Genomic DNA, 22416 nt, shown 5'->3' on the forward strand with positions numbered 1-22416 from the left:
AGCCTGTCATGAAAGAAAGAAAGAAAGAACGTCACATGATCCAGGCCAGTCAATCTAATACAGCAGAAGTGACTTTCTTTCCAACTAGTATCATAAAGGGGAGATCGAAAAATACCCAACCCACCAACCAACCCATTCACAAGAAGCAACTCCAGACGCTCACGGCACATAGGCAACTAAGCAGGGGGAAAGTATCTTTTTTCCAGAGATTGGCATCGGAGGATAAAATGGGCCACAAGCTGGGGCAAGTCCTCTCCGCCTTTCCCTGTTCTTTCTTCTGTTTTTCCTCAGCATCCATTCCCTCAGAGGGATACCTGCAATCCTTCACCGGGCTCCCCAGAGCTCACCTGTCTATCGACAGACCTATCTTCCATTAATTGGCGTAATTCTTAAGCGAAGCCGGTGGCACTCCCGACATCTCGAAGGGAATCCCGCAACATAAAGATGCATTGTGCAAAGCAGTCTGTCCTGAATCTACTGCCACTGGGTAACCAAGTTCTATTATTGTTGGAGTAGTTGTTCTCTCTCAGCCTAGAAAACCAAACAAAAAGACAAAAGATTGAGTCTCCGGCTCAAATGGCTATTCAAGCACTCCCACCCGCTCCATTCTGATACTCATACAATTAGCAGACTCCTCCTCCTCATTGAAGTCCTCCAGGACAAGATCATCTGAAGGGAAGAGAAGAGAAAAGATTGGGTTTTCTTCTTTCAATTGGCTAAGAGAAGAGTGAAGGAGGGACAGGTCCATGTTGAATAAATGAGGAGGTTCTAATGGGTCACTTTTTGCACTGGGATTGCCAAAGCGGAAGACAAGCATGGCTTCCAGACCTCGCACTTTAGCTGCAAGGACTTTCCCAAGAAGAACCGTGTTTGCCCATGTGAGAGGGGTTGGGAGTTTGAAACATGCCCACTCGGGAGGCCTGCCACAGAGAGGTCAGAGCAAAACTGGGGCTCCTTGGACGAATGATGACCTTTGTCGCCCAGGCCCATTCTGGGATTCCAAGGAGACAGTTCTGCCCTCCCCACTTCCCTGGAAATTGGCATTACCTTTGATGGTGCTTTGAATCAAATGATGAGTCAAGTCATCTTCAATGCGCAAGAGAGCCTTGTGTGTGGTCAGCTGTAGAAATAAAGACGGACATGTTTTTTTCATGTCAGTGTGACACCATATCCAAAGCAGTGAAGAATTGAAGATGATCCCGTTGGGAACAAAGTTGAGGATTCCCAAAGATGGAGTGTGGCTCTTCTGGGCACTGGGCAGCCAGAAGAGACATGGGGTGGGGGCGGGTGACAGCTCTGTCCTGTTCCTCCTCTTCCTCGGTGAGCTGCAGTGGAAACAGCCCCTCTCCAGCAAGTGTGCTGCCAGGCTGCCCCCGTGTGACCAGGGACCAATGGGAGGTCTTCTTCTGAACCTGGAAGCTGACAAGGGGTCCCAGAGGATGCTTAAGCAGAGCCAAGCCATGTCCACAGCAGGGTACTTCCACATTGGGCAGTCTGGCCACATGCTGCAGGACGTAGACGTAGGCTTCTCGGCCCAGAGCCTGCAGCCGGGGCTCCTCTGATTCAATATACCTGTGGAGCTCCTGTGGGTTGAAACAGCAGCTCAGAGTCATCGCACTGGCCTAAATCATCCCTTGCCATGCTACTGAGAGCTAAGCCCGGAAGGAATTTGTTCCACTACAGGAACATCCCTTGGTTGTGTCCCAAAGGAGTCTAAGGAGGATCAAATTCCATATAAACATCCCCCCCCCCGCAATAAAGTTGACATATTTCTGAATTGTCATTCAGAATTCTAGAAGTCAATTCTAAAGTTGATCAATATTTCTGAAAGTTGGTTATGGGAGTGATGGTTTTCTCTGTCTTCTCAGCCAGTTGTCTTCTAATAAGGAAGTGACCTAGATGTATCTTGAATACACCAAGTGGATGGGGTCTGCTGCCTCTTTCTGTCAGACCACGTTCGGATGTGGGAGAGGATGAAGACAGAAGCCCCATTCACACCTTATGTTGCACACTCGGACCACGAGTGGAGAGTGCACAGGGGCAGATCTGGACACAGGGACTGCAATTCATACATGCTGTTGAATAGAGGCACTGCTTGACACTCCCTCTCTGTACCAGGCCTGTGAGGGGCCCGTGCCCAGGTTCACTTTGAAAAGAAATGCAACTACAGTCACGCACGTACCAGCGTTCAGACACCTGCACGCATCTACTACCTAACGTCCCAATAGGGCTTTCATTGCGCTTACCTTCAAGATGCCAATGGTGCTGTAGACAGAGGGGGCCTCCTCCAGCAGCCCCCTGAGCATCTTCTTAAAGGATGCCATGTTCTCCTTCGAGGGGGGAAAAGAGAAGATCAGTCATGAGTAGGAGACACAACCGGTCTTGAGAATACAACATTGAAAAATCACTGGTACTGACAGTGCTATCACGTTTTCTTCGCAAGAGAAAAAAGCCCAAGAAGAATTTACCTGGGTCCCTGGGTCCACTTGGTTCAGCCCGGACACCGCCACATTGAGGACTGCTGCCTTGAGATTGAAGGGCATAGGCGGCTTCATTTTGCTGGAGGGAGAAAGATGAGATTTCGTAGTGTGAGGAGGGCTGGTGATCCAGCCAATGGAAGCTCCTCTAGAGAAGAGGAACATGGCAACCCAGCAAGCGTCAAAAACGACGACAGGTCTGTGATGGTTTCCCTTCTTTTTTCCAAAAATGACCAGTCCCTGTCTGGGGAGGCCCTGGTTCGCAAAAGGCCGTAGTACTTAAGAAGATTTCTTTCTAAAAGAAAAACCTTCACATTAATGGCCATCTTTTGGGAAAGGGGAGATCCAGTTACAGATCTGGCCTGGTTTGCCACTGCCCTTTCCTGACACAACCCCCTCCTATTTAATCCCCGTGGGCTATAAGCATATGTGAGTTCCGTGACGGCGTCCAGGCTTAACCGCAGCAGGAACCCAGGGTCCGGATGCTTTTTGACATCCTCCATAATTTCCTGGCAGAGATCAAAGAGCAGAAGAGAGGTGGTCACTACCCACGGACTTCCTTGCTATAGCTCCATCCCCAAACACACACTTTGGACTGAGCCCTCGCTTGGGCATTCCCTTCCATTCTATGCCACATCTCACTCACCAGTACGGCTTCCACAGCCTCATCCTTATCATAGGTCAGAAGCTGACCACCCTGCGACCTGATGTCTTTGACGTCTTCTATTACTGCGGACAGGAACTGGGTCCAGCTGAAGATGACCTGAAAATTAGAAGCACTGAACTGTTAGTGATGGAAGGACTCTCCGTGCCTTCCTGGAAATGGAGCGGGCACCCTTACTTGGTGGGCTGCTCTCAAGTCCTTTCTGGGGACACCACCCGCTCCATGGAATATTCTGCAGCTGTTGCTTCTCAGGGAGAGTGCAGAACTGGGAAAAGGACCCGAGCAGAGAGTGGGTGCTCCCAGATCCCGGATGGAAGAAATGCCTCTCACAGGAATGTCCTGAGCTCTGTGGAGGAAGGCGCTCTCCTCAATGGTTCCCTACCTCAGCTCTGTCCACTTCCTCCTGGATAGTTGTCAAACCTGGAAGGGAAGAAGAATGGGAAGGGAGGGGGGATTCAGGACTTGAATTCCCATGAGGAATTAAGCAAGGTGAATTCCCTTTGTTGGCATTCAGGCTGGCTCCCGGGCTCCCAAGCACCAGCTGTCCCACACTCCCCAAAGAGTCAGCCCCAGACCCAACCATGCGCCAGGAGCCTGGGGCACCTCCTCACCGATGGTGACTCCCGAGACTGCCGGGGTGCCCCCTGAGGGAGTTGGAGGTGGCGCTGGAGTCGGCTCAACCCGCTTGCTTCGTGGCCAGAACCTCCCTCTGGGGGGCTTGCCCTTTTCGGAGTCACTGCTGGGGGAGGTCTTAAAGAACTTTCTGCAGCATCTGCAGACTCTTCGCAACCTAGAAGAGAGCAGGGAGAAGGTGAGAATGGGTCTCTAGTCAGACCTGTCCGGGAACAGAGGGAGCAAGGCAAAGCTGTTATGCATTCCTACTAACCGTGCAAAGAAGCCTTTCCTCATCTTCTCCCCCATTTCCCTCCCTGTCTAACTATTCCCCCCTGAATAACTATCCCTCCTCTTACTAAAAGCTGACTGTCCCTCCCTCCCCCCCTATATCCCTCCCCAAACCACCCCAAACAAACAACAAACAACAAGCAACAAAATAACAAACACTAACACTAACTGTAACACTGAATGGATAAATAAATGGATAAATAGAGAAATCAATAAATGGATAAATAAACAAATAGATGAATAAATAGATGGATAAACAGAAACAGAAACGGAAACGGACTCTCTAATACACTCTTTCCTCGCTATCTCTCCAACTCCTCTCCACCTCGCCTCCTCCCTCCTCGCCTAACTCACCCACAAAGAGCAGCTGAGCCCCGGAGGTGTCATAAAAGAGGATGTGTCATGAGCCTCAGCAGTGGCCATTGGTCCTCTTGCCTCTAGTGGTTGCTTCAGGACTTGGAGGCATCCCCTGCCAAGCGGGCAAAGAGGCACCTTTTCAAAGGGCTGATTCTCTTTATTGAACAGAGGCCGCACGGGGGAGCAGTTGGCCCTACCCACCCCCTGCCCAGTAACCCTCCAGTGGCGGTTGCTGGTGTCAAACTTAGGTTTCTCGGTAGATTGTGAGCCTTTGGGGGCAGGGAGCCATCTTTATTCCTTGATTCTTACTCCACTTAAACTGCTTTGGAAACTTGTGTCGAAAAGCGGTATATCAATAGTTGTAGTAGTAGTAGTAGTAGTAGTAGTAGTAGTAGTAGTAGTAGAAGTTCTTCCAAACCTCACCCTTCCTGTTCATATGTCTGTTGATCTGAGAAATCAGAGGACTCTCTTCCCCACCATGTTGAAAGCAAAACCTCCACAGGCCCCTCAGAGCAGACCCCTCCACCTCCGCCCACTGCCATTCATCCCGAGAGCCACCTTGGTTGCTGGGATGTGCTCTTGTTTCAGCACGACACGGGGACTCATTCCTTCAGCGCAATCCTGACACTGATTCTCACCTGAGGGGACACACATCACTTTGCTGGCTCTGCCCTCTGGCCACTGCTCTCTGCTCTTTCCAGAGTGTGGCGATGCTGTCACTTGCCTGCCAGGAGGCAGCGTGGAGCAGGTCGGTGGCTGCTTAGCCTTCTCCACTCTGCCTCTTCATCGCTGACTTTGGCATTATTCAGCGGAGGGTGGCGGAAGAGGCAGCAGCAGGATTCTCCCTCCCTCCCTCTGAGTCTCAAAGCCAAGAGCTGATGCCCCAAGTGGAAGGAAGCTCTGAACAGCTGCCTGGCTTCCCTCTGGACCCTCTTGTTTGGGGAACAGCAGGGCTCTCCTTCCCATGCTTGGAGAGGAGGAGACCCAGTGGAAGTGAAGGAGGGAGGAGGCTACTGACGTAATGGTGCTACTGACGTAATGATATCCGCATGGCCAAAAGGGATAGAGAACCCTTGATCCTACAAATGGAGAGGTCAGGATCTGCAATGTGGTGTCTTTTGATGAGAGACAAGGGCCAACTAGGGATGATGTGCCAGAACTTGTGCCAGAGATCCAGGTGAAAGAGGCAAGATGTCTCACGATGCAAGAGCCAGACCGTGAACCCGAGGAATCTGTACCACAACCAGAAGGGGCATTCCTTCTCCACCAGAAGCAGAAGATAAAGGATCTTCTCCAATGCCTGGTAGCTTCCTTGGTGCTTTACTAAATAATCACAAAGCCCAACAACAGCCTCCTTGAAGTGAATGACCTTCACTGGGTTTGCGCATGTGTACTCGGTGAAATTACAATGCAGCAACCACATTGTCAATCTCCACAAGCCCATTCGAAGGAGACATGGAGAATCCAGGTTCAATTGTCACATGTACACAATGCTTCTAAGTGTTAGCAACAAGATGGAGATCAGATCCTTGGAGGCCGTTTTCAGCAACAGCTCCCTGGTGACCACCAATATCTGGTCTGACTTTTCACACTCTGATTTGCTTGCAGAAAAGCTTTGCCATATATGGGCAAAGCTTAAGTACACCAAAATATACCTGGGATACCAATAGGGCTGCCTCATTCTAAGAGAATAGCAACAGGCACTTGTATTGTGCCAGCTCAGATGCAGCTCTTTGATTAGAACATTGAAGTCCACTCCCCTCTTCCACATCAAGCGTGATTTCTGTGCATGACAAGCCACATCAAACAGCTTGAGATATCCCATGTGAAGCCTGGCTTGCTCTGTACAGGCCTCTGCTACAGGGTAAACTATGATGGAGAGAGAGAGAGAGAGAGAGAGAGAGAGAGAGAGAGAGAGAGAGAGAGAGAGAGAGAGAGAGAACTCTGCACAAGAGACTTCCATGCTCCTTTGGAATTAGGTCAGAAATTGCACTTACTGTAAAGAAGCTACTACTCTTAGAGTTGGAGAAGGAGTTCCAGTGCATCGACCTTTTGCACCAGCTCTCCTAATGACCACTTGGGGTATTGGGCGTGGAGGTAGTTAGTGAGGGTCTCCTTACCTGTCCCTGCTTGCCTCTCCTCTATGGCCCCTGCCTCGACTCCTCAGCTATTCCCAGTCAAGAGTCAGTAATCTTCCTTTCCTCTGAGAGAGTAGATGGAAACATCTCTCTCTCCCTTCCTATTCATTATGTAGCTGATAGATAGGACTAGGTTTTTCCTCTCTAAATGTACTTCACCAATACACCTTTTTCGTTTAGATTGTACAACAATCTCCATGTGTGTTCTTCACATAATGGCAACAACTCAACTCTGCACTCTACTCCGTAACTGGTGTGGGTAGCTTCCATTTGGCACTTTGCTAATAAGATCAATAAGATGCATAGCTATGTTGTGACCGGACATCAAACCAAGACATTTCATAACCACATGTTAAGACAGAGATCTATGTATCTATCTTGGATGCGTTTTTGATCACATTTTGTCTGTTCCTTTTGCTCTGTTAGTTACTGTTGTTGTTGTTGTTGTTTTGTACTGAACGTGTGAAACAACCTTGAAGTGAACTAATCACAAAGTCAGATTTCTTGTAATAGCAAAAGGAAAATTCTAGCTTCTGTGGACTCCACCCCACGCCTATAGGCTTTACTACCTTGAAAGAAGTTTGCTTTTGCAACGGAAGGTTGGAAGGCCATTGCGGTAGATTCAGTCTAGAACACACAAGTCTACTTGGTGGCAGTGGTTAAACGGGTCATTGGTCAGGAGATCCATGTCTGGGGTTAGCAGCAGAGCAGATCCTTCTAGGGACACACCAAGGTCATTTGGGCATCCGGACCGCCCAGCCATGAGCCCCCACCCCCATGCGAGGCTCCCCAAAACTTCCTTTGGGGGGCCCACCCCACCAAAGTTCCATTAAAAAACCAAACCAAAGACTCTAATGGTGGCTGAGGGGTGGCAGCGAGGGGGGAGGGATGGTGGCTTGAAGCAAATGAACTGCACGCCTGTGCAGTTTAGAGATCGTCGCAAGCCCGTGACGTTACGGGGGGCAACTCAAGTTGTTCGGAGGGCAACTCAAGCCACGATGTTGTTCAAAAGTGAGCCAGCTTCATCCAGGTCAGGGTCTCCTTGGAAGTCCAACTGGCACTTTCCCCCTCTGTGAAGGAAGGATGTTGAGAAATGGAATACCGAAGCAAACAACTACTTATCTTATTTATATCTCATGTTTCAACGCAACTGTTCTCAAAGTGGTTTACATACAAAAAGGAGAAGAAAGTGGCCCCCTGTCCCCCAAAGAGCTCGCAATCTAAAAAGAAGCACAAGGGAGAAGCTAGTGCCAGTCACGGAAGGAATGCTGTTCTGGAGTCGCCTAACAGAAAACCTGAATTGGTCATAAAGGTCTGGTGCCAGCTGTTCAATGTCTCGGCATGAAAGAAAGAGGGCTTGGTGCTCGCATCACCAAGTTCCAGATGTCCTCTTGTCTAATCAAGTGCTGAGCCTCCAGCAGGATTGTAAACTGAGAGCAGGATCAAGCCCCAAATCCATCCCTATGGCCATTGGTGCTCCTGTGGAGACAGCCTCTCATAATGCATGACTGAGCCACCTCTCCTGGGTTCAGATTCTCTTTCAGCCATGAAACACACTGGGTGGCCGTGGGCCAGTCACTATTCTCCGCCTAGCCTACCTCAGAAGGCTGTTGCAAGGATAACATGGAGAACTCTACCCTCAGGGAGGAAGAGTGGGGTATAAATGTAATGGGGGTGGGGTGGGGTGGGGTGGGGTGGGGTGGGGTGGGGCAGCAGTCTTGATCTGGACCCCGGCTGACATCGGTGCTCAGCCATAAACTCACGGGTGGTCTTGAGCAAGTCACACTGTGATCCTGCCTGCCCACTGGTGAAACAGCAGCTATCATGACTCACCCAGTTATGTGCAGATTAATCCCACAACGAAAATGGTGTGTACAATAAAAGATGCTATGTCAAGACTATCATCCCGCACTGCTGTCAGTACAGAGCTCCTCTGCAACCTTTTCTCTCCAAACCTCTTCATTACGTCAGTGTATATAGACTTATGCAATAATATACAAGACTTCCAAATGATTCGATCGGATTCCACGCAGCACAGCCCAAAATCAAGCAAGTTCAAAAGCCTGTCAATAGAATCATTGAGAAGTTCTGCTCCACTGGGCTAGTCTATGAATTGGAATGTTTCGGATCTTACAGCCCTGAACTGAAGTATGCTTACTCAACGTAAGCCCTATTGATTTCAAAGGGATTTACTTCCAAGCAGCTATGTTTAGGCTACATTAATCTTACTTCTGCCATCTATGGATGGTGTGATACGCTTCAGGGAGTAAGACATTTTAATTTCTAGTTGAGATCAATGATGCTGAAGGTAAGAGTTTCATTAAAAAGGAAGAGCTGTGAAAGTTCATCCCTTTGGGGAGATTAATCATGTTTGTAGTCGTCCAACTGGAATAGGAGAAAGACTGAGCTGGTCCACATAAGAAGGCCCCAAACTAGGTCCTTCTTCGTTCTCTACATTAGTCCTCAGCGCTCTCCTGACTGTCATTTGGAAGTAGTGTCATCTTTTCAGGTGGCCTCGTCTTTTAACTTTAAGCTGATCTGATCAGAAAAGGTTTAGATACAGCAACTCAATAGGGCTTCAATGTTCTCCAGTCATCCAAAAACCTCTTCTTTCAGATGAGAGTTGAGATGCTTTCCATTTCCAGTTCTACTCTAAAAAGCACGGAAATTCCAAGCCAAGGTGGCCATGTTAAATTCCGCACCATAGAAGCTGTCAAGACTTTGTACAGTCTGGGAGGGTATGGTGGCTTTCCAAAAGAGGCTCCATGCAGCCACACTTTGCCTTGATCTCTCAGCTGGACATTGGGCTGGGGAGGGATGTGTCTAGGCAGACATTCCAGAATTGCAGCTTCCCCAATCCACTTCCTAGAGATGCCCCAGATGAATTTCTGCCTGGTGCACCTCTACAAGGCATGGTGCTTCCCCCAGCTCTTATGTCGCTTCGTAAATGTCTGGGCAGAAATTCAAGATATATAGCAGTTTCACTAATAGTAAGAATAAGAATGCAAATAAGAATAAGAACAATAAACTGTACTTATTCAGATAAAACAAACAAAAAATTAAATCATAACAGATTGAAAAGGGGGGAGGGGTGAAGGAAATACAAAATACAATACAGAACCATTTCAAAGTCATTGTTAAAATCAATCATGTAATATGATATGATATGGTATGATATGTATTCTTAAAAACATATAATACTTCCAGGCAGCTCTTCTCCTAGCTTTAGGAGCATTAAAAAGAAAAGGAAGCAAATGGGCGATCAGACAAACTCCTCCTTTTCATGGAAGTCCTCGAAGACAAGGCCATCTGAAGAGAAGAGAAGAGAGGATTAGAGAAGAGAGGAGAGGAGAGCAGAAGAGAAGAGACGTAATATTCTGATGTTAATTGATTTAGGTAAGGAGGGACTTCTACATATTGAACAAATGGAGGAGGGTCTAATGGGTCACTTTTTGCCTTGGGGTTCCCCAAGCAGAAGGCAAGCATGGCTTCCAGACCTCACAGTTTTGCTGCAAGGTCTTTGCCTGCAAGAACCATTTTTACCCCTCTGAGAGGGGTTGAGAGTTTGAGACCTGCCCACTTGGGAGTCCTGCCACAGACAGTCCTCCATAATTTCCTGGCAGAGATCAAAGAGCAGAAGAGAGTTGGTCAGTACCCATGGACTTCATTGGAATAGCACCAGCCTCAAACACACACTTTTGGCAGTCAGGTTTTGACTGAGCCTGCGCTTGGTCATCCTCTTCCATTCTCTGCCACATCTCACTCTCCAGTACGGCGTCCACAGCCTTGTCTTTTTCATACGACAGCATCTCATTTTCACAGGACTTGGCATCCTTAATACCGTCAATAACGGACGTCAAGAATTCAGCCCAGCAGAGGATGACCTGAATATTAGAAGCATTGAGCTGTTAGAGATGAAGGACTCTCCGTTCCTTCCTGAAAATTTAGCGGGCACCCTTACTTGGTGGGCTGCTCTCAGGTCCTTTCTGGGGACCCCACCCCCTCAATGGAATATTCAGCTTCTGCCTCTCAGGGAGAATGCAGAAGTGGGAAAGGGATCAGAGCAGAGAGTGGGTGCTTCCAGATCCCGTATGGGGCAAATGCCTCTCAGTGAAATGTCCTGGGCTCTAGGGAGGAAGGCCCTTTTCTGAATAGATCCTTACCTCAGCTCTTTCCATTTTCTCCACTCCAGTTGTCAGATCTGGAAGGGAAGAAGAGTCGGGGGTGGGTGGGTTTAAGGAGTTTGATTCCCATTTGGAATTTAAAAACGGGGATTCCCTTTCTTGGAATTAAGGCGGGCTACCAGTTCTAGGTTACAGCCCAAGTCAGCCAGCCTATATGAATAATGAGAGATTAGCATCTCCCAAAGGGAAGCGACTGCTCACCAAAGGCCTTTTCATTCGGACCCACAAGTCTGCCAGGTTCCCAAGCACTAGCTCTCTCACCTTCCCCAAAGAGTCAGCCCCAGTCCCAACCTGGGGCACCTCCTCATCGATGGTGACTCTGGATACTGCCGGGGAGCCCCCTGTGGGAGTTGGAGGTGGTGCTGGAGTAGGCTCAACGCGGTGTTTCCGTTTAAAGAACCTCCCTCTGGGGGGCTTGCCCTTGGCGGAGTCACTGGTGGGGGAGGTCTTAAACAGCCGCCTGCAGCAACGGCAGACTCTTCGCAGCCTAGAAGAGAGCAGGGAGAAAGTGAGAAAGCGACCCTTAAGCAGACTTTGGCAGGAGAGGGGGCCAATGGGGCAGTGAAGGCGTGCAGAACAGAAGGAGGGCAGCAATACAGGTAGCCCAATAGGCTTCCAGGTGGTGCACCGTCCTCCTTCTGGCTGAGGAATTGGGTCGAGACAGCTGCCCCAACGCTTTGGGGCAGAGACCTTTGACATATGGGGTGCAGTTCTGGTCAGCCCAGCTCAGCCAGATTATGTTAGAGCTGGCAAAGTTGCAGAGAAGAACCATGAACGAGCTCAGGGGTGAATGGAAGCCATGTAACCATTAGGCAGTCCTGTTTTCAGGCACTGCATGACACTTCCTAGCTGGACCAGGCCTGTGAGGGGCCCGTGCCCAGGTTCACTTTTAAAACGAAGCAACTCCAGTCATGCACACAGAATCACGTACCAATGTTCAGACACCTGCACACATGTACTACCAACTGTCTGAATGGGGCTTTCATTGCTCTCACCTTCAAGATGCTGATTAAGTTCCAGACAGAGGGGGCCTCCTCCAGCAAAGCCCTGATCATCCTCTGGAGCGCCTCAATGTTCTCGTTCTGGGGGGGGAGAAAAGCTCAGACATGATTATTCTATGCAGAAACCACATGCTTTTTTAAAAACAAAAACAAGTTTTACCACAAGCAAGCATTGTGTAAGACTATGTGTAAGACAAATCATATGATATTTATTTAGACTGCCTTCCTGCCTTCCTACTGTCCACCACCCTCTTGCCATTTTAAGCAAATCCAGACTCACAGTTTCATCAAAAATGTCCAGGTGTTCAGTTTTAAACATTTCCCTCCTCCGTTTCAAAACACTTAGGACTTCACTGTGAATATAGGAACTTAGGAACATCGGAAGCTGCTCTATATTGAGTCAGGCCCTTGGTCCATCTAGCTCAGTATTGTCTACACAGACTGGCAGCAGCTTTTCCAAGGTTTCAGGCAAGGGTTTCTCTCAGCCCTAAAATCTTGTCCTAAAAAAAAAATGATAATAATCTTGTCCTGTCTTGGAGATGCTGCCAGGGAGGGAATGTGGAACCTTCTGCATGCAGTTTTCAAACATTATTCCCTAAAGGAGCATTTTATTGTCCCTTGGACTGTGTTAGGGATGGGGCTGTATTTCAGTGGTAGAGTATCTGCTTAAAGATGCTGAAGGTCCCAGGTTCAATCCCTGGCATCTACAGGGAGAGCTGGGGGAAACTCTTGCCTGAAACTCTGGAGTGCCACTGCCAGACAGAATAGACAATATTGAGATAGATTGGGGTTCCCAACAGGGGGTACAAGTACTATCAGGCTATCAGAAGAGCCAGTGTGGTGTAGTGGTTAGAGTGCTGGACTAGGACCAGGGAGACTCGAGTTCAAATCCCCATTCAGCCATGATACTAGCTGGGTGACTCTGGGCCAGTCGCTTCTCTCTCAGCCTAACCTACTTCACAGGGATGTTGTGAAGAGAAACTTGTGTATGTAGTACACCGCTTTGGGCTCCTTGGAGGAAGAGCGGGATATAAATGCAAATAATAATAATAATAATAATAATAATAATAATAATAATAACAGTTGTTGTTGTTGTAAAAAGATTGCACAGACTGACTACAAACAAAGGCATGACAAGGTAGCAGGGATGATACACTGGAACATCTGCAAAAAATACAAGCTACCTGTAGCCAAAGATTGGTGGGACCATCAAATTGAAAAAGTTGAAGAAAATGAAGATGCAAAAATATTATGGGACTTCCGAATACAAACAGACAAACATCTGCCACACAACACACCAGATATCACTGTAGTCGAGAAGAAAGAAAAACAAGTCAAAATAATTGACATAGCCATACCAGGGGATAGCAGAATAGAAGAAAAAGAAATAGAAAAAATCACCAAATACAAAGATCTACAAATTGAAATTGAAAGGCTGTGGCAGAAAAAGACCCAAATAATCCCAGTAGTAATTGGCTCCCTAAGTGCAATTCCAAAAGACCTTGAAGAGCACCTCAACACCATAGGGGCCACAGAAATCACCATCAGCCAGTTACAAAAAGCAGCTTTCCTGGGAACAGCCTATATTCTGCGACGATATCTATAAAATTCAGCCATCCCAGGTCCTTGGGAAGGACTCGATGTCTGGATAAAACAAACCAGTCAATAACACCTGTCTATGTAAATAAATAAATAAATAAATAAATAAATAATATCGAGGGGGGGCTCAGAACCCTCCTGCCCCCACACTGCAGCTGTGCTCTCTGTTCCCCATCTCAGGATTGCCGGCTTGAAGCTGATGTGTCCTCAGTGCTGTGTCTGCTGCAGAAGGGGAGGGAGCAGCGTGAAGACCCTCCCCCTCCGCTGCTGATTGGCTGGCTATGTGCTGAAGCTCAGCGTATCCCTGCTCCTCAGCCTAAGCGACAGGCTTCAGAAAATTGCACTTGTCCCATGAATTTCAATCAGGCTGCTTATGAGTAACTTAGTGTGGATGTGAACCAGTGACTGCAATAGTCTCTGTACCACTTAAATTTGTGTTTTTGTGTATATATGTGTATACACACACACACAATTAAGTGTAGCAGCTATGAGATGGGCTACTCCAGTCACTGACTGGCTTAAATCCAGATTAAGTTGTCTGATATGGGGTGTGTGAGATTTTGCTCCCAAATGGGGCCCTGTGGCCCCGTTTGGGAGCCAAATCGGCCAGCACTACCTTTGCAGTGCGGCCAGAGTAGCTCCCCCTGACTTTTGAAGGTGAACGCAGCGCTGGCCAACTGAGCTCCTAAACAGGGCCACGTGGGCCTGTTGGGGAGCAAAACTACACGCCTGCATCTGACATCAGACGCAGGGGGTTGGGCTGGAGGGGGCCACGGGGGAGGCAGCAGCTGGGTCACCGCTGGCCTCCCTCTGCGGCTGACTCTAAGCAGTCTTATGGAAATGAATGGGACAAGTTGACTTGTTCTGTTCATTTCAATGGGAGTACTCAGTCACCGGTACAGCCAGCAACATGGTGTACGCCACTGACGGGAGTACGCACATCTCTTCATGTTCTCCACCAGATCTACTTTCCTCTCTCCCCCTGCCGTGTTTCACTTCTGGAACTGTAGACGGACGTTTGCATATCAGCAGAGCCATCAATAGTCCCCCAAGGCCAAAAGAGGCCCAAGGAAATGCCAAGATTTCCAGCTGAGTCTGGTTTCGGCCAAACCATACGCCTCTAGCACCTGTTCCGCTGTTCATCCCCCCCCCCCCGTGAGAAATGTTAATGCAATTAGATGGCCAGGCCACAAGAGAATGAATTAAGGAAGTAACATGGCTCCAAGTTGCCAGGAGGTAAACATCACAAAGTCGGGAGGCCTGGAAACTGCATGGATGTAGCTGGACTGGATTTGGTTGTAATGTGTTCATGATGTAATGTGTTCTTTTAAAAAACATTTCCTAGACTTGGGTGGAAGGCGAAAGGCTGAAATCCACAGACATGTATTTGTTAAAAAGAATCTAGAGGGTCAAGGTGACCAGGAGGAATGGGGACTTTATGAGTCTTTGTTCTTCCCTTTCCCCATGCCTTTAACTGCCGGAATCAGCCAGAAATGTCATGGGCATGGCTACCTGCTGATAATCCCAGGTAATTAATTGTCCCAGGAGAATGACAGACTTTGGCCTTCTACCCATTCACACCTGCTCAGTGAAGTGCAGTTAATCATTCTGCTCAGTGAAGTCCAGCTAAAACATTTCAAGGTTGCAGGCAGGAGTCTTTCTCAGCTCTCTCTGGAGATGCTGCCAGGGACAGAACTTGGGACCTTCTGCATATACTCTAGCACTGAGCTACGGCCCCATCCCCTGGGATCTTGGAGAGCTGCTGCCTGTCAGAGCAGGGAGTTCTGGGCTAGCTGGACCAATGGTCTGACTGGGAGCCAAACTAGACATGGCAGTGGCAGAGCAGTCTCTCTACATGCAGCTCTCACTCTCACACAGTCACGTAAGAACTAGGAGGAGGGAATCTGATTCAAGTGCTGAATCACCTCCTGTCTATGCCTTACCTCCCCATAATCTGTCCTCAATGTCATTTTTCTCTTGATTGATTGACTAAGTACCGTCAAGTTGGTGTCGACTCTTAGCGACCACATAGATGGATTCTCTCCAAGATGATCTGTCTTCAACCTGGCCTTTAATGTCATTCAGTGGTGCGTTCATTGCAGCCGTAATTGAGTGCATCCACTTTGCTGCTGGTCCTCCTCGTTTTCGCTGTCCTTCAACTTTTCCCAGCATTATAGACTTCTCAAGGGAGCTGGGTCCCAAGTATGAAAGTTTAAGCCTGGTCATTTCTGCCTTGAGTGAAAATTTTGGATTGATTTGTTCTATAATCCATTTGTTTGTTTTCCTGGCTGTCCATGGTATCTTCAAAAGTCTTCTCCAGCAGCAAAGTCTTCTCCAGCAGCGTCAATACTTTTTCTATCTTGCTTCTTCCAAGTCCAGCTTTACACAGAGAAATAACAATTAAATAAGATGGATCCCTGTCCCTAGAGGGCTCACAATCTAAAAACAAACATAAGATAGACACCAGCAACAGTCACTGAAGGTCCTGTGTTGGGGGTGGAGAGGGCCGCTGCACATCATGACATGTTTCTGAAATTATTTTGGTTTAGCTCAGTTGTTTTCAAACTTTCTACTAGGGATGTACACAAAAGGAGTTATGCAGACTTGGTTCAAATTTGAACTGGATTTGAGTGGACCCATCCCGGCCATTTTGTGCCCATTTGACCACACAAGACCAGCCAAGTTTGACCCTGGACCTGTCAAGCCAAGCCGGCTTGAACCCAGCCAGCTCTCACAACCCTGCTTTCTATCCTCTGGAAACTTGTCCTCATCACTGTAAAGGCAAAGTGTGCCATGAAGTCGGTTTTGACTCCCGATGACCACAGAGCCCTGTGGTTGTCTTGGGTAGAATACAGGAGGGGTTGACCATTGCCTCCTCTGAAGCATGAGATGATGCCTTTAAGCATCTTCCTATATTGGGAAAACATACCTGTGGGGATTTGAACCACCAACCTCTAGCTTGATAATCAAGTCATTTCTCTGCTGCACAATTAAGTGGCTTCCTCATCACTGTATCTCCTCACAAACTAATTCTTTCTTTCTTTCTTTCTTTCTTTCTTTCTTTCTTTCTTTCTTTCTTTCTTTCTTTCTTTCTTTCTTTCTATCTCATATTTCATATTTTGTAATTTTCATATGTTTAATATAAATATTACATACATATTTATTTATTTATTTTATCACATTTATATACTATACTGCTGCTGCTGCTACTACAACTACTACAAATATTTATATTCTGGGGGTCATACATACTGCTGATCACAGAAGTGCTGGCCATCATGGGGACGGTGTTTCCTTATGCAGAAAATTGCCACTGTAACTGTGAGCAGCCAGATCATTTAAACCTAGGAACCTAGGAATCTGCCATATACTGAGTCAGACCACTGATCTACCTAGCTCAGTATTGTCTTTACAGGCTGGCAGCGGCTTCTCCAGGGCTGCAGACAGGAATCTCTCTCAGCCCTATCTTGGGGAAGCCAAGGAGGGAACTTGGAACCTTCAGATGCTCTTCCCAGAGCGGCTCCATGAACATAGGAACAAAAGAAAAAATGCCAAAAGACCAAATTGAAAATAGCCTCAGGTTTTATCCATCCTTTGTATTATTTGCCTTGAAAACTTGACTTTTCCTTTTGTGCTGATGGTTGGCACCCAGAGACTTAGTCTCAGGAGCCTGTCCCTACATGGGGGGAGGGAATTGGCAACTCACTTGCCTGTCTTTCTCTCAAGTAAACAGGTTTGCAACCAGCAGTGCCTTGAATTGTCTTTCCAAGAAGGATTGGTCCTCCCCAGAATGAAGGAATACGTGGATCCATCGCCAGAACGTGATCCCAAGGGAGTCTCCAGAGGACATCAACATTGACCCAGGAAAACTAACCAGCAGCAGCAGCAGCTACCCGAGGGCAGTCCCTATCTGCATTTCCAATCCAACCCAATGGTGACAGAACGTCCATCTGCTACCCTGTCCTGTGTTCGAAGAAGAAGGCCTAATGCAAAGTTCATCTTCCTGCTCCTAAGTGCTATAGGAGAGGGATAGACAACAAATGCCTGGAGACTGCCACTTTTCTCTGGAGTCATACATGCAACAGCATCTCCCCAAGCTGTAAAGCCCTGGAACCATCCTACCTGGGTAAGATACCTTGCCAAAGACACTATTTCAAATTCTGCCAAAGACACTATTTCAGATTGCCCACAAGGGGGGGAGTCAAGGCTCCCAAACACATGAACATTCGAGCTTGTCTATGGACACTATCCAAACAAGCCAAAACAACACGGATCAGAGAACATCCAGGATAGCCAAAATCCTGCAACGTTGTACAAGAGCATTTGGTTCTCAACTGAAGGACTAAAATATTTTTTTTACCAAGGACTCTTAGGGTTTTTTTAATTTTAATTCTAAAGCTCTCCATGGCTTCCTTTTTGGCCATGACAGACTCTAGAGGACACTAAGAGTGGTGGGAGTTGATGATTTACACCACTTTCTTATATTACTTTCTTGTAGTGACTATGTGCTATCATTATGTTGAAAACCTTGCTATCTCCTGTGCTGTAAGGACATGGACCTCACATGCTTGCTCTCCGGTCATTTCCCAGAGCATTTACCTGCAAGTTTGCACCTATCCCCAAGTTTGTGCTCTAAGACATTAAGCTAGCCCAAGCTTGACCTGCTAATTTTATAGACACTTGTATTTAAGCAATGTGATTGTACGTGACTTGTCATTGCTATCGCTTTCCACAAGCTGATAATCCATTAATCACTAGAAGCACCTGGTTCCACAATGCAAGACTGTTATTGATACCTTATTTGGGATAAAGATGGGTTAAAACAATGTTGCTTGCTATAAGTTATATGATCTTTATATGTAAACCTTGCTGCTATGTGTAAAACTTTTTATCTATATCAAATCAGAATTATACTAATTATGTTTGTAGCTCTAGGATATTATATGCAATGTATCTAGTTTTATTGCCATATGTACAGCCCATTCAGCACCTATATGTCCCAAATCCTTTAGCTACACAAAACACAGAACTCTATTTCCAAGATTAGGAGTTGATGTGTTAGAAAGAGCTATTATTAATATTTCCAAACAGTTAGGACTTTCATTTAACTCATATGGAGAGCCTATTGATTTATGGGCAAAGAAGATAATTCTAATTATAGTATGTATTTCCCTTTTATTGATAATCACATGTTGCTGCTTATAATGCATTCTAGCTTGAATCCAAATGTTTATGAGAACCTTTCAACCTTGCCATAATGTAAGACCCATACATACAGCTGTACCTTTACAAGCCCATATATCCTGAAGATTCAGGATGATCCAGTGTTTCAGGGGGGAATTGATGTCTTTTAGAAAACCAAAGTAACTCCATTTTACTTAGAAAACCTCAGTCTGACTTAAAGTAACCCCAGCCCAGCTCAGGCCCATCACGGCCTCTCATGATCAACGTCGTTATCTCTCTCCACTAAATTGTATCTAAGGAAACTTGGTTCTCACAGGATTCTCACTGTTCTTTGCTGACAATTAAGAAAACAGGATGTAACCAAATAAGGAGTAATCACCAGATGAACAATGAATCATTCGCATGCGTACTAGATACTTAGCCCACCATTTGATTGCCACGTATACTATGTCTAGGGTGTCAGCATCATTCAGATTGTTTGTATAAATGTAAGATGCACCTATAACCAATTTGTATTCAGTGCAGAGCCAAAGCCCGCTGGATACCTTGCTAATCTGCAGTAGCAATAAACACCTCAAAAGAGATTCCCACTGTGTCTGTTTGATTGGCTAAAAGGCGGACCCAGGGACGAACCAAATTAACATCACTGTTGTCCCCTTCCATGTGTGATCAGGGATGGACTACAGTCTGGATCCTGCAGGGTTGCCAACCTTTTTGCTAGCCTGGCTCCTGTGCCTTGAAAAAGAGCTTGACAGTCCAAAATTAAGCAGATGAAGCTTTTGCTGCAATGGAAATGAAGAGATGGGGAAATCTTCATCGGTTTAATTTCTATATGCCAGGTTTCCTCTAAAAGCATAAGAGCAGGAGCAGGGAGAGAGTTGGCAACCCTGCCTGCTGGTGCCTCGTGCCCAGCATTGGGCATGGGAGTTCCGCCATCCTTGTGTACATTCAAACATGGCGGTTGCTGGGGGGGGGGTCCAAGCCGGGAGTGTTTACCGGTCACGATGGATCCTGATAGGGCTGGAGGTTCCGCTGCTGCCTTCAGTCTCTCTGGACTCGACCGTTGGCAGGAAGACTTTCTGGCCTCTCCTGCTGCTAACAGCAAATTTCCGTCCAATTTGGATCGTGAAGGGAGCGCAGAACATGGCCTCAGGCAAGGAGTCCAGAGTGAGTGTCCACCGCCCTGCCCCAAATGGTTTCAATGTTTTTTGGGTGGGGGAGACCCCCAGGGGTTGGATTTGGGTCCAGGTGGAGACATTTAGGAAGCAGCACTGTCCTGGCCCCTTTGGGCTGACCAAGGTGGGCTTGAATGAACTGGCCCAGCGCACCTTCACAAGGTCTTCATGGAGCACCAGCCCCCCCAAAGGATGGCTCAGAGCTCCGCCAGCCCCCTCCCTCCTCCAGGACCTCTTCCAGCGAGAAAGCACAAAGTGGAGCCACCCTCACAGAACAGGGGAAAGAGTTCCTGGCCTCTCCGTGCTCCCTGCAGCTTCCCCCTTCAGATGGGAAGGATGGCCATATGAGGGACTTGAAGAAAATAACACTGGTCATTCTTGGTATTTGAGCATGACTGGAATGGATGGTGAAAAGAGCCCAAACTCGGGAGCACTTTCAGCATCCAGCAACGCCCCTGCAGCGAGGCTCCCCCTCTCTCTTCATCTTTGGATAGATGGTGATGACCTCCATTTTTTGGAAGGCTTCTTCCTCTGTAGCTTTGCATGGGATTATATGAGTTCTATTGTTTGTTAGCCACTTCATTATTTTTAAATTAAAAGGAAGATATCAATTTAATGGAATGTGGGGGGGGGGAGGAAGGAGGATAGAAATAGCGAATTCTGCCAAGTGGGAGTTGCAGGTTCTGTGGAGGATGGGAATTGCCCCCTCTTGTTGAAGGGGGTGGGGGGAGACCCCCAGGGGTTGGATTTGGGTCAAGGTGGAGACATTTAGGAAGTGAGACTGTCCTGGCCCCTTTGGGCTGACCCTGGTGGGCAGGAAGGGACTGGCCCAGACCATCTTCACAGGGTCTTTATGGAGCAGCAGCCCCCCATCGATGGGTCAGAGCTCTGTCAGCCCCCTCCCTCCTCCAGGACCTCATACAGCGAGGAAGTGCAGAGTGGAGCCACCTGCACAGAGGAAGGGAAGGAGCTCCTGGCCTCTCCGAGATCCCTGCAGCTTCCCCCTTCAGTGGGGCAGGATGGCCATATTAAAGGAGAGGAAAGATTGTGCTGTTGGTCAGTGTCGACTCCTGGTGCCCACAGAGCCCTGTGGTTATCCTTGCTAGAATACAGGAGGGGTTGACCATTGCCATCTTCTGTGCACTCTGAGATGAGGCCTTTCAGCACCTTCCTTGATTGCTGCTGCCCGATATAGGAGTTTCCCATTGTTTGGGAAACACACCAGCAGGGATTCGAACCAACAGCCTCTTGCTCTCTAGGCAAGTTGCTTCCCTGCTTCGCCATTAGGTGGCTTTAAAAAAATATTTGTCATTCTTGGGAGCTGGAGATGCCTGGATTGGATGCTCAAAAGCCTGTTTTAAAACAGTTACACTGGCTGCCAATTTTTTTCCGGGCAAAATACAAAGTGCTGGTTATTACCTTTAAAGCCCTGAACGGCTTGGGTCCAAGATATCTTAGAGAGCGCCTTCTTTTACATGATCCCCACCGCACGTTAAGGTCATCTGCGGAAGTCCGTCTCCGGTTACCACCGGTTCGTTTGGTGACGACTCAAAGGCGGGCCTTCTCTGTAGCTGCTCCTGGACTGTGGAATGCACTCCCAGCGGAAATTCGTAATCTTGATTCTTTACTGTCCTTCAAGAGAGCCTGGCCTTTCAGGGTTTTTAATCAGTTTTAATTGTTTTAATACCTGGTTTTCAGGGTTTTAATTGTTTTGATAGTTTAATTGTTTTTTAAGTTGTTTTAAATTGGTATTTATATTTGTATCTCTGTTTTAATTGTTTTTAATGTTTTCTGTTTTAATTGTAAACCGCTCTGAGCCATTTCGGAAGGGCGGTATATAAATGAAATGAAATGAAATAAATAAATAAATAAAAGGGGTCAGGCTCGGGAAAATTTTAAGTCTCCAGCAACACCCCTGCAGAGAGGCGCTCTCCCTCCCTCCCTCCCTCCCTCCCTCCCGCTTTGGATTGATGGTGATGATGACCTTGTTTTGAAAGGCTTCTTCCTCAGTAGCTTAGAATGAAATAATACAAGTTTTATTGCTTGTAAGCCTCTTTGATATTTTTAAACTAAAAGTAGGATATAAAAGAAATGAAATGTTGTGGAGGAGGTTGGAGGAAAGATAGAAATGGCAAGATCTGCCAAGTGGCACTTATGTGGAGGATGGGAATTGCCCCCTCTCGATGAAGGGGGTGGGGGTGGGGAGACCCGCAGGGGTTGGATTTGGGTCAAGGTGGAGACATTTAGGAAGTGAGACTGTCCTGGCCCCTCTGGGCTGACCTTGTAGGGCAGGAAGCGACTGGCCCAGACCATTTTCACGGGGTCTTCATGGAGTAGTAGCCCCCCATCGATGGGTCAGAGCCCCATCAGCCCCCTCCCTCCTCCAGGACCTCATCCAGCGAGGAACTGCAGAGTGGAGCGACCTGCACAGAGGAAGGGAAGGGGTTCCTGGTCTCTCCGAGATCCCTGCAGCTTCCCCCTTCAGAGGGGCAGGATGGCCATATGAGGGAGTGAAGAAAACAACACTGGTCATTCTTCGGTAAAAGAAATGAAATGTTGAGGAGGGGGATGGAGGGAGGACCGAAAGGGCCATTTCTGCCAAGGGGGAGTTGCAGGTTCTATGGAAGATGGGAATTGCCCCCTCTTGATGTGGCCTGGCTCCTCTGCTCTGAGCAAAAGCTTGACCAGCTTAGCCCAAAGAGATGGGAAATGCATCACCAGCTTGATATCTGCA

The 22416-nt window shown here is 47.6% G+C and overlaps 2 protein-coding genes across 3 annotated transcripts in view; one reads left to right on the forward strand and one right to left on the reverse strand.

The window, feature by feature from the left end:
- LOC128332911 (uncharacterized) overlaps positions 1 to 22416 on the forward strand; it is a 192658-nt gene that overhangs the window by 155802 nt on the left and 14440 nt on the right. The gene's annotated exons all lie outside the window — the stretch shown is intronic.
- LOC128332917 (uncharacterized) lies at positions 1322 to 11851 on the reverse strand. Its single transcript, XM_053267738.1, has 10 exons — positions 11719 to 11851; positions 10985 to 11210; positions 10703 to 10740; positions 10236 to 10423; positions 3753 to 3931; positions 3524 to 3561; positions 3124 to 3240; positions 2469 to 2559; positions 2247 to 2330; positions 1322 to 1583 (listed from the first exon to the last, which is right to left on the reverse strand). Exons 3-9 carry the CDS (start codon positions 10715 to 10717, stop codon positions 2311 to 2313), a joined length of 648 nt encoding a protein of 215 aa, XP_053123713.1. The 5' UTR covers positions 10718 to 10740; positions 10985 to 11210; positions 11719 to 11851; the 3' UTR covers positions 1322 to 1583; positions 2247 to 2310.

Source organism: Hemicordylus capensis, chromosome 7 (assembly GCF_027244095.1).
Source record: "Hemicordylus capensis ecotype Gifberg chromosome 7, rHemCap1.1.pri, whole genome shotgun sequence".
Classification (NCBI taxonomy): Eukaryota; Metazoa; Chordata; class Lepidosauria; order Squamata; family Cordylidae; genus Hemicordylus; species Hemicordylus capensis.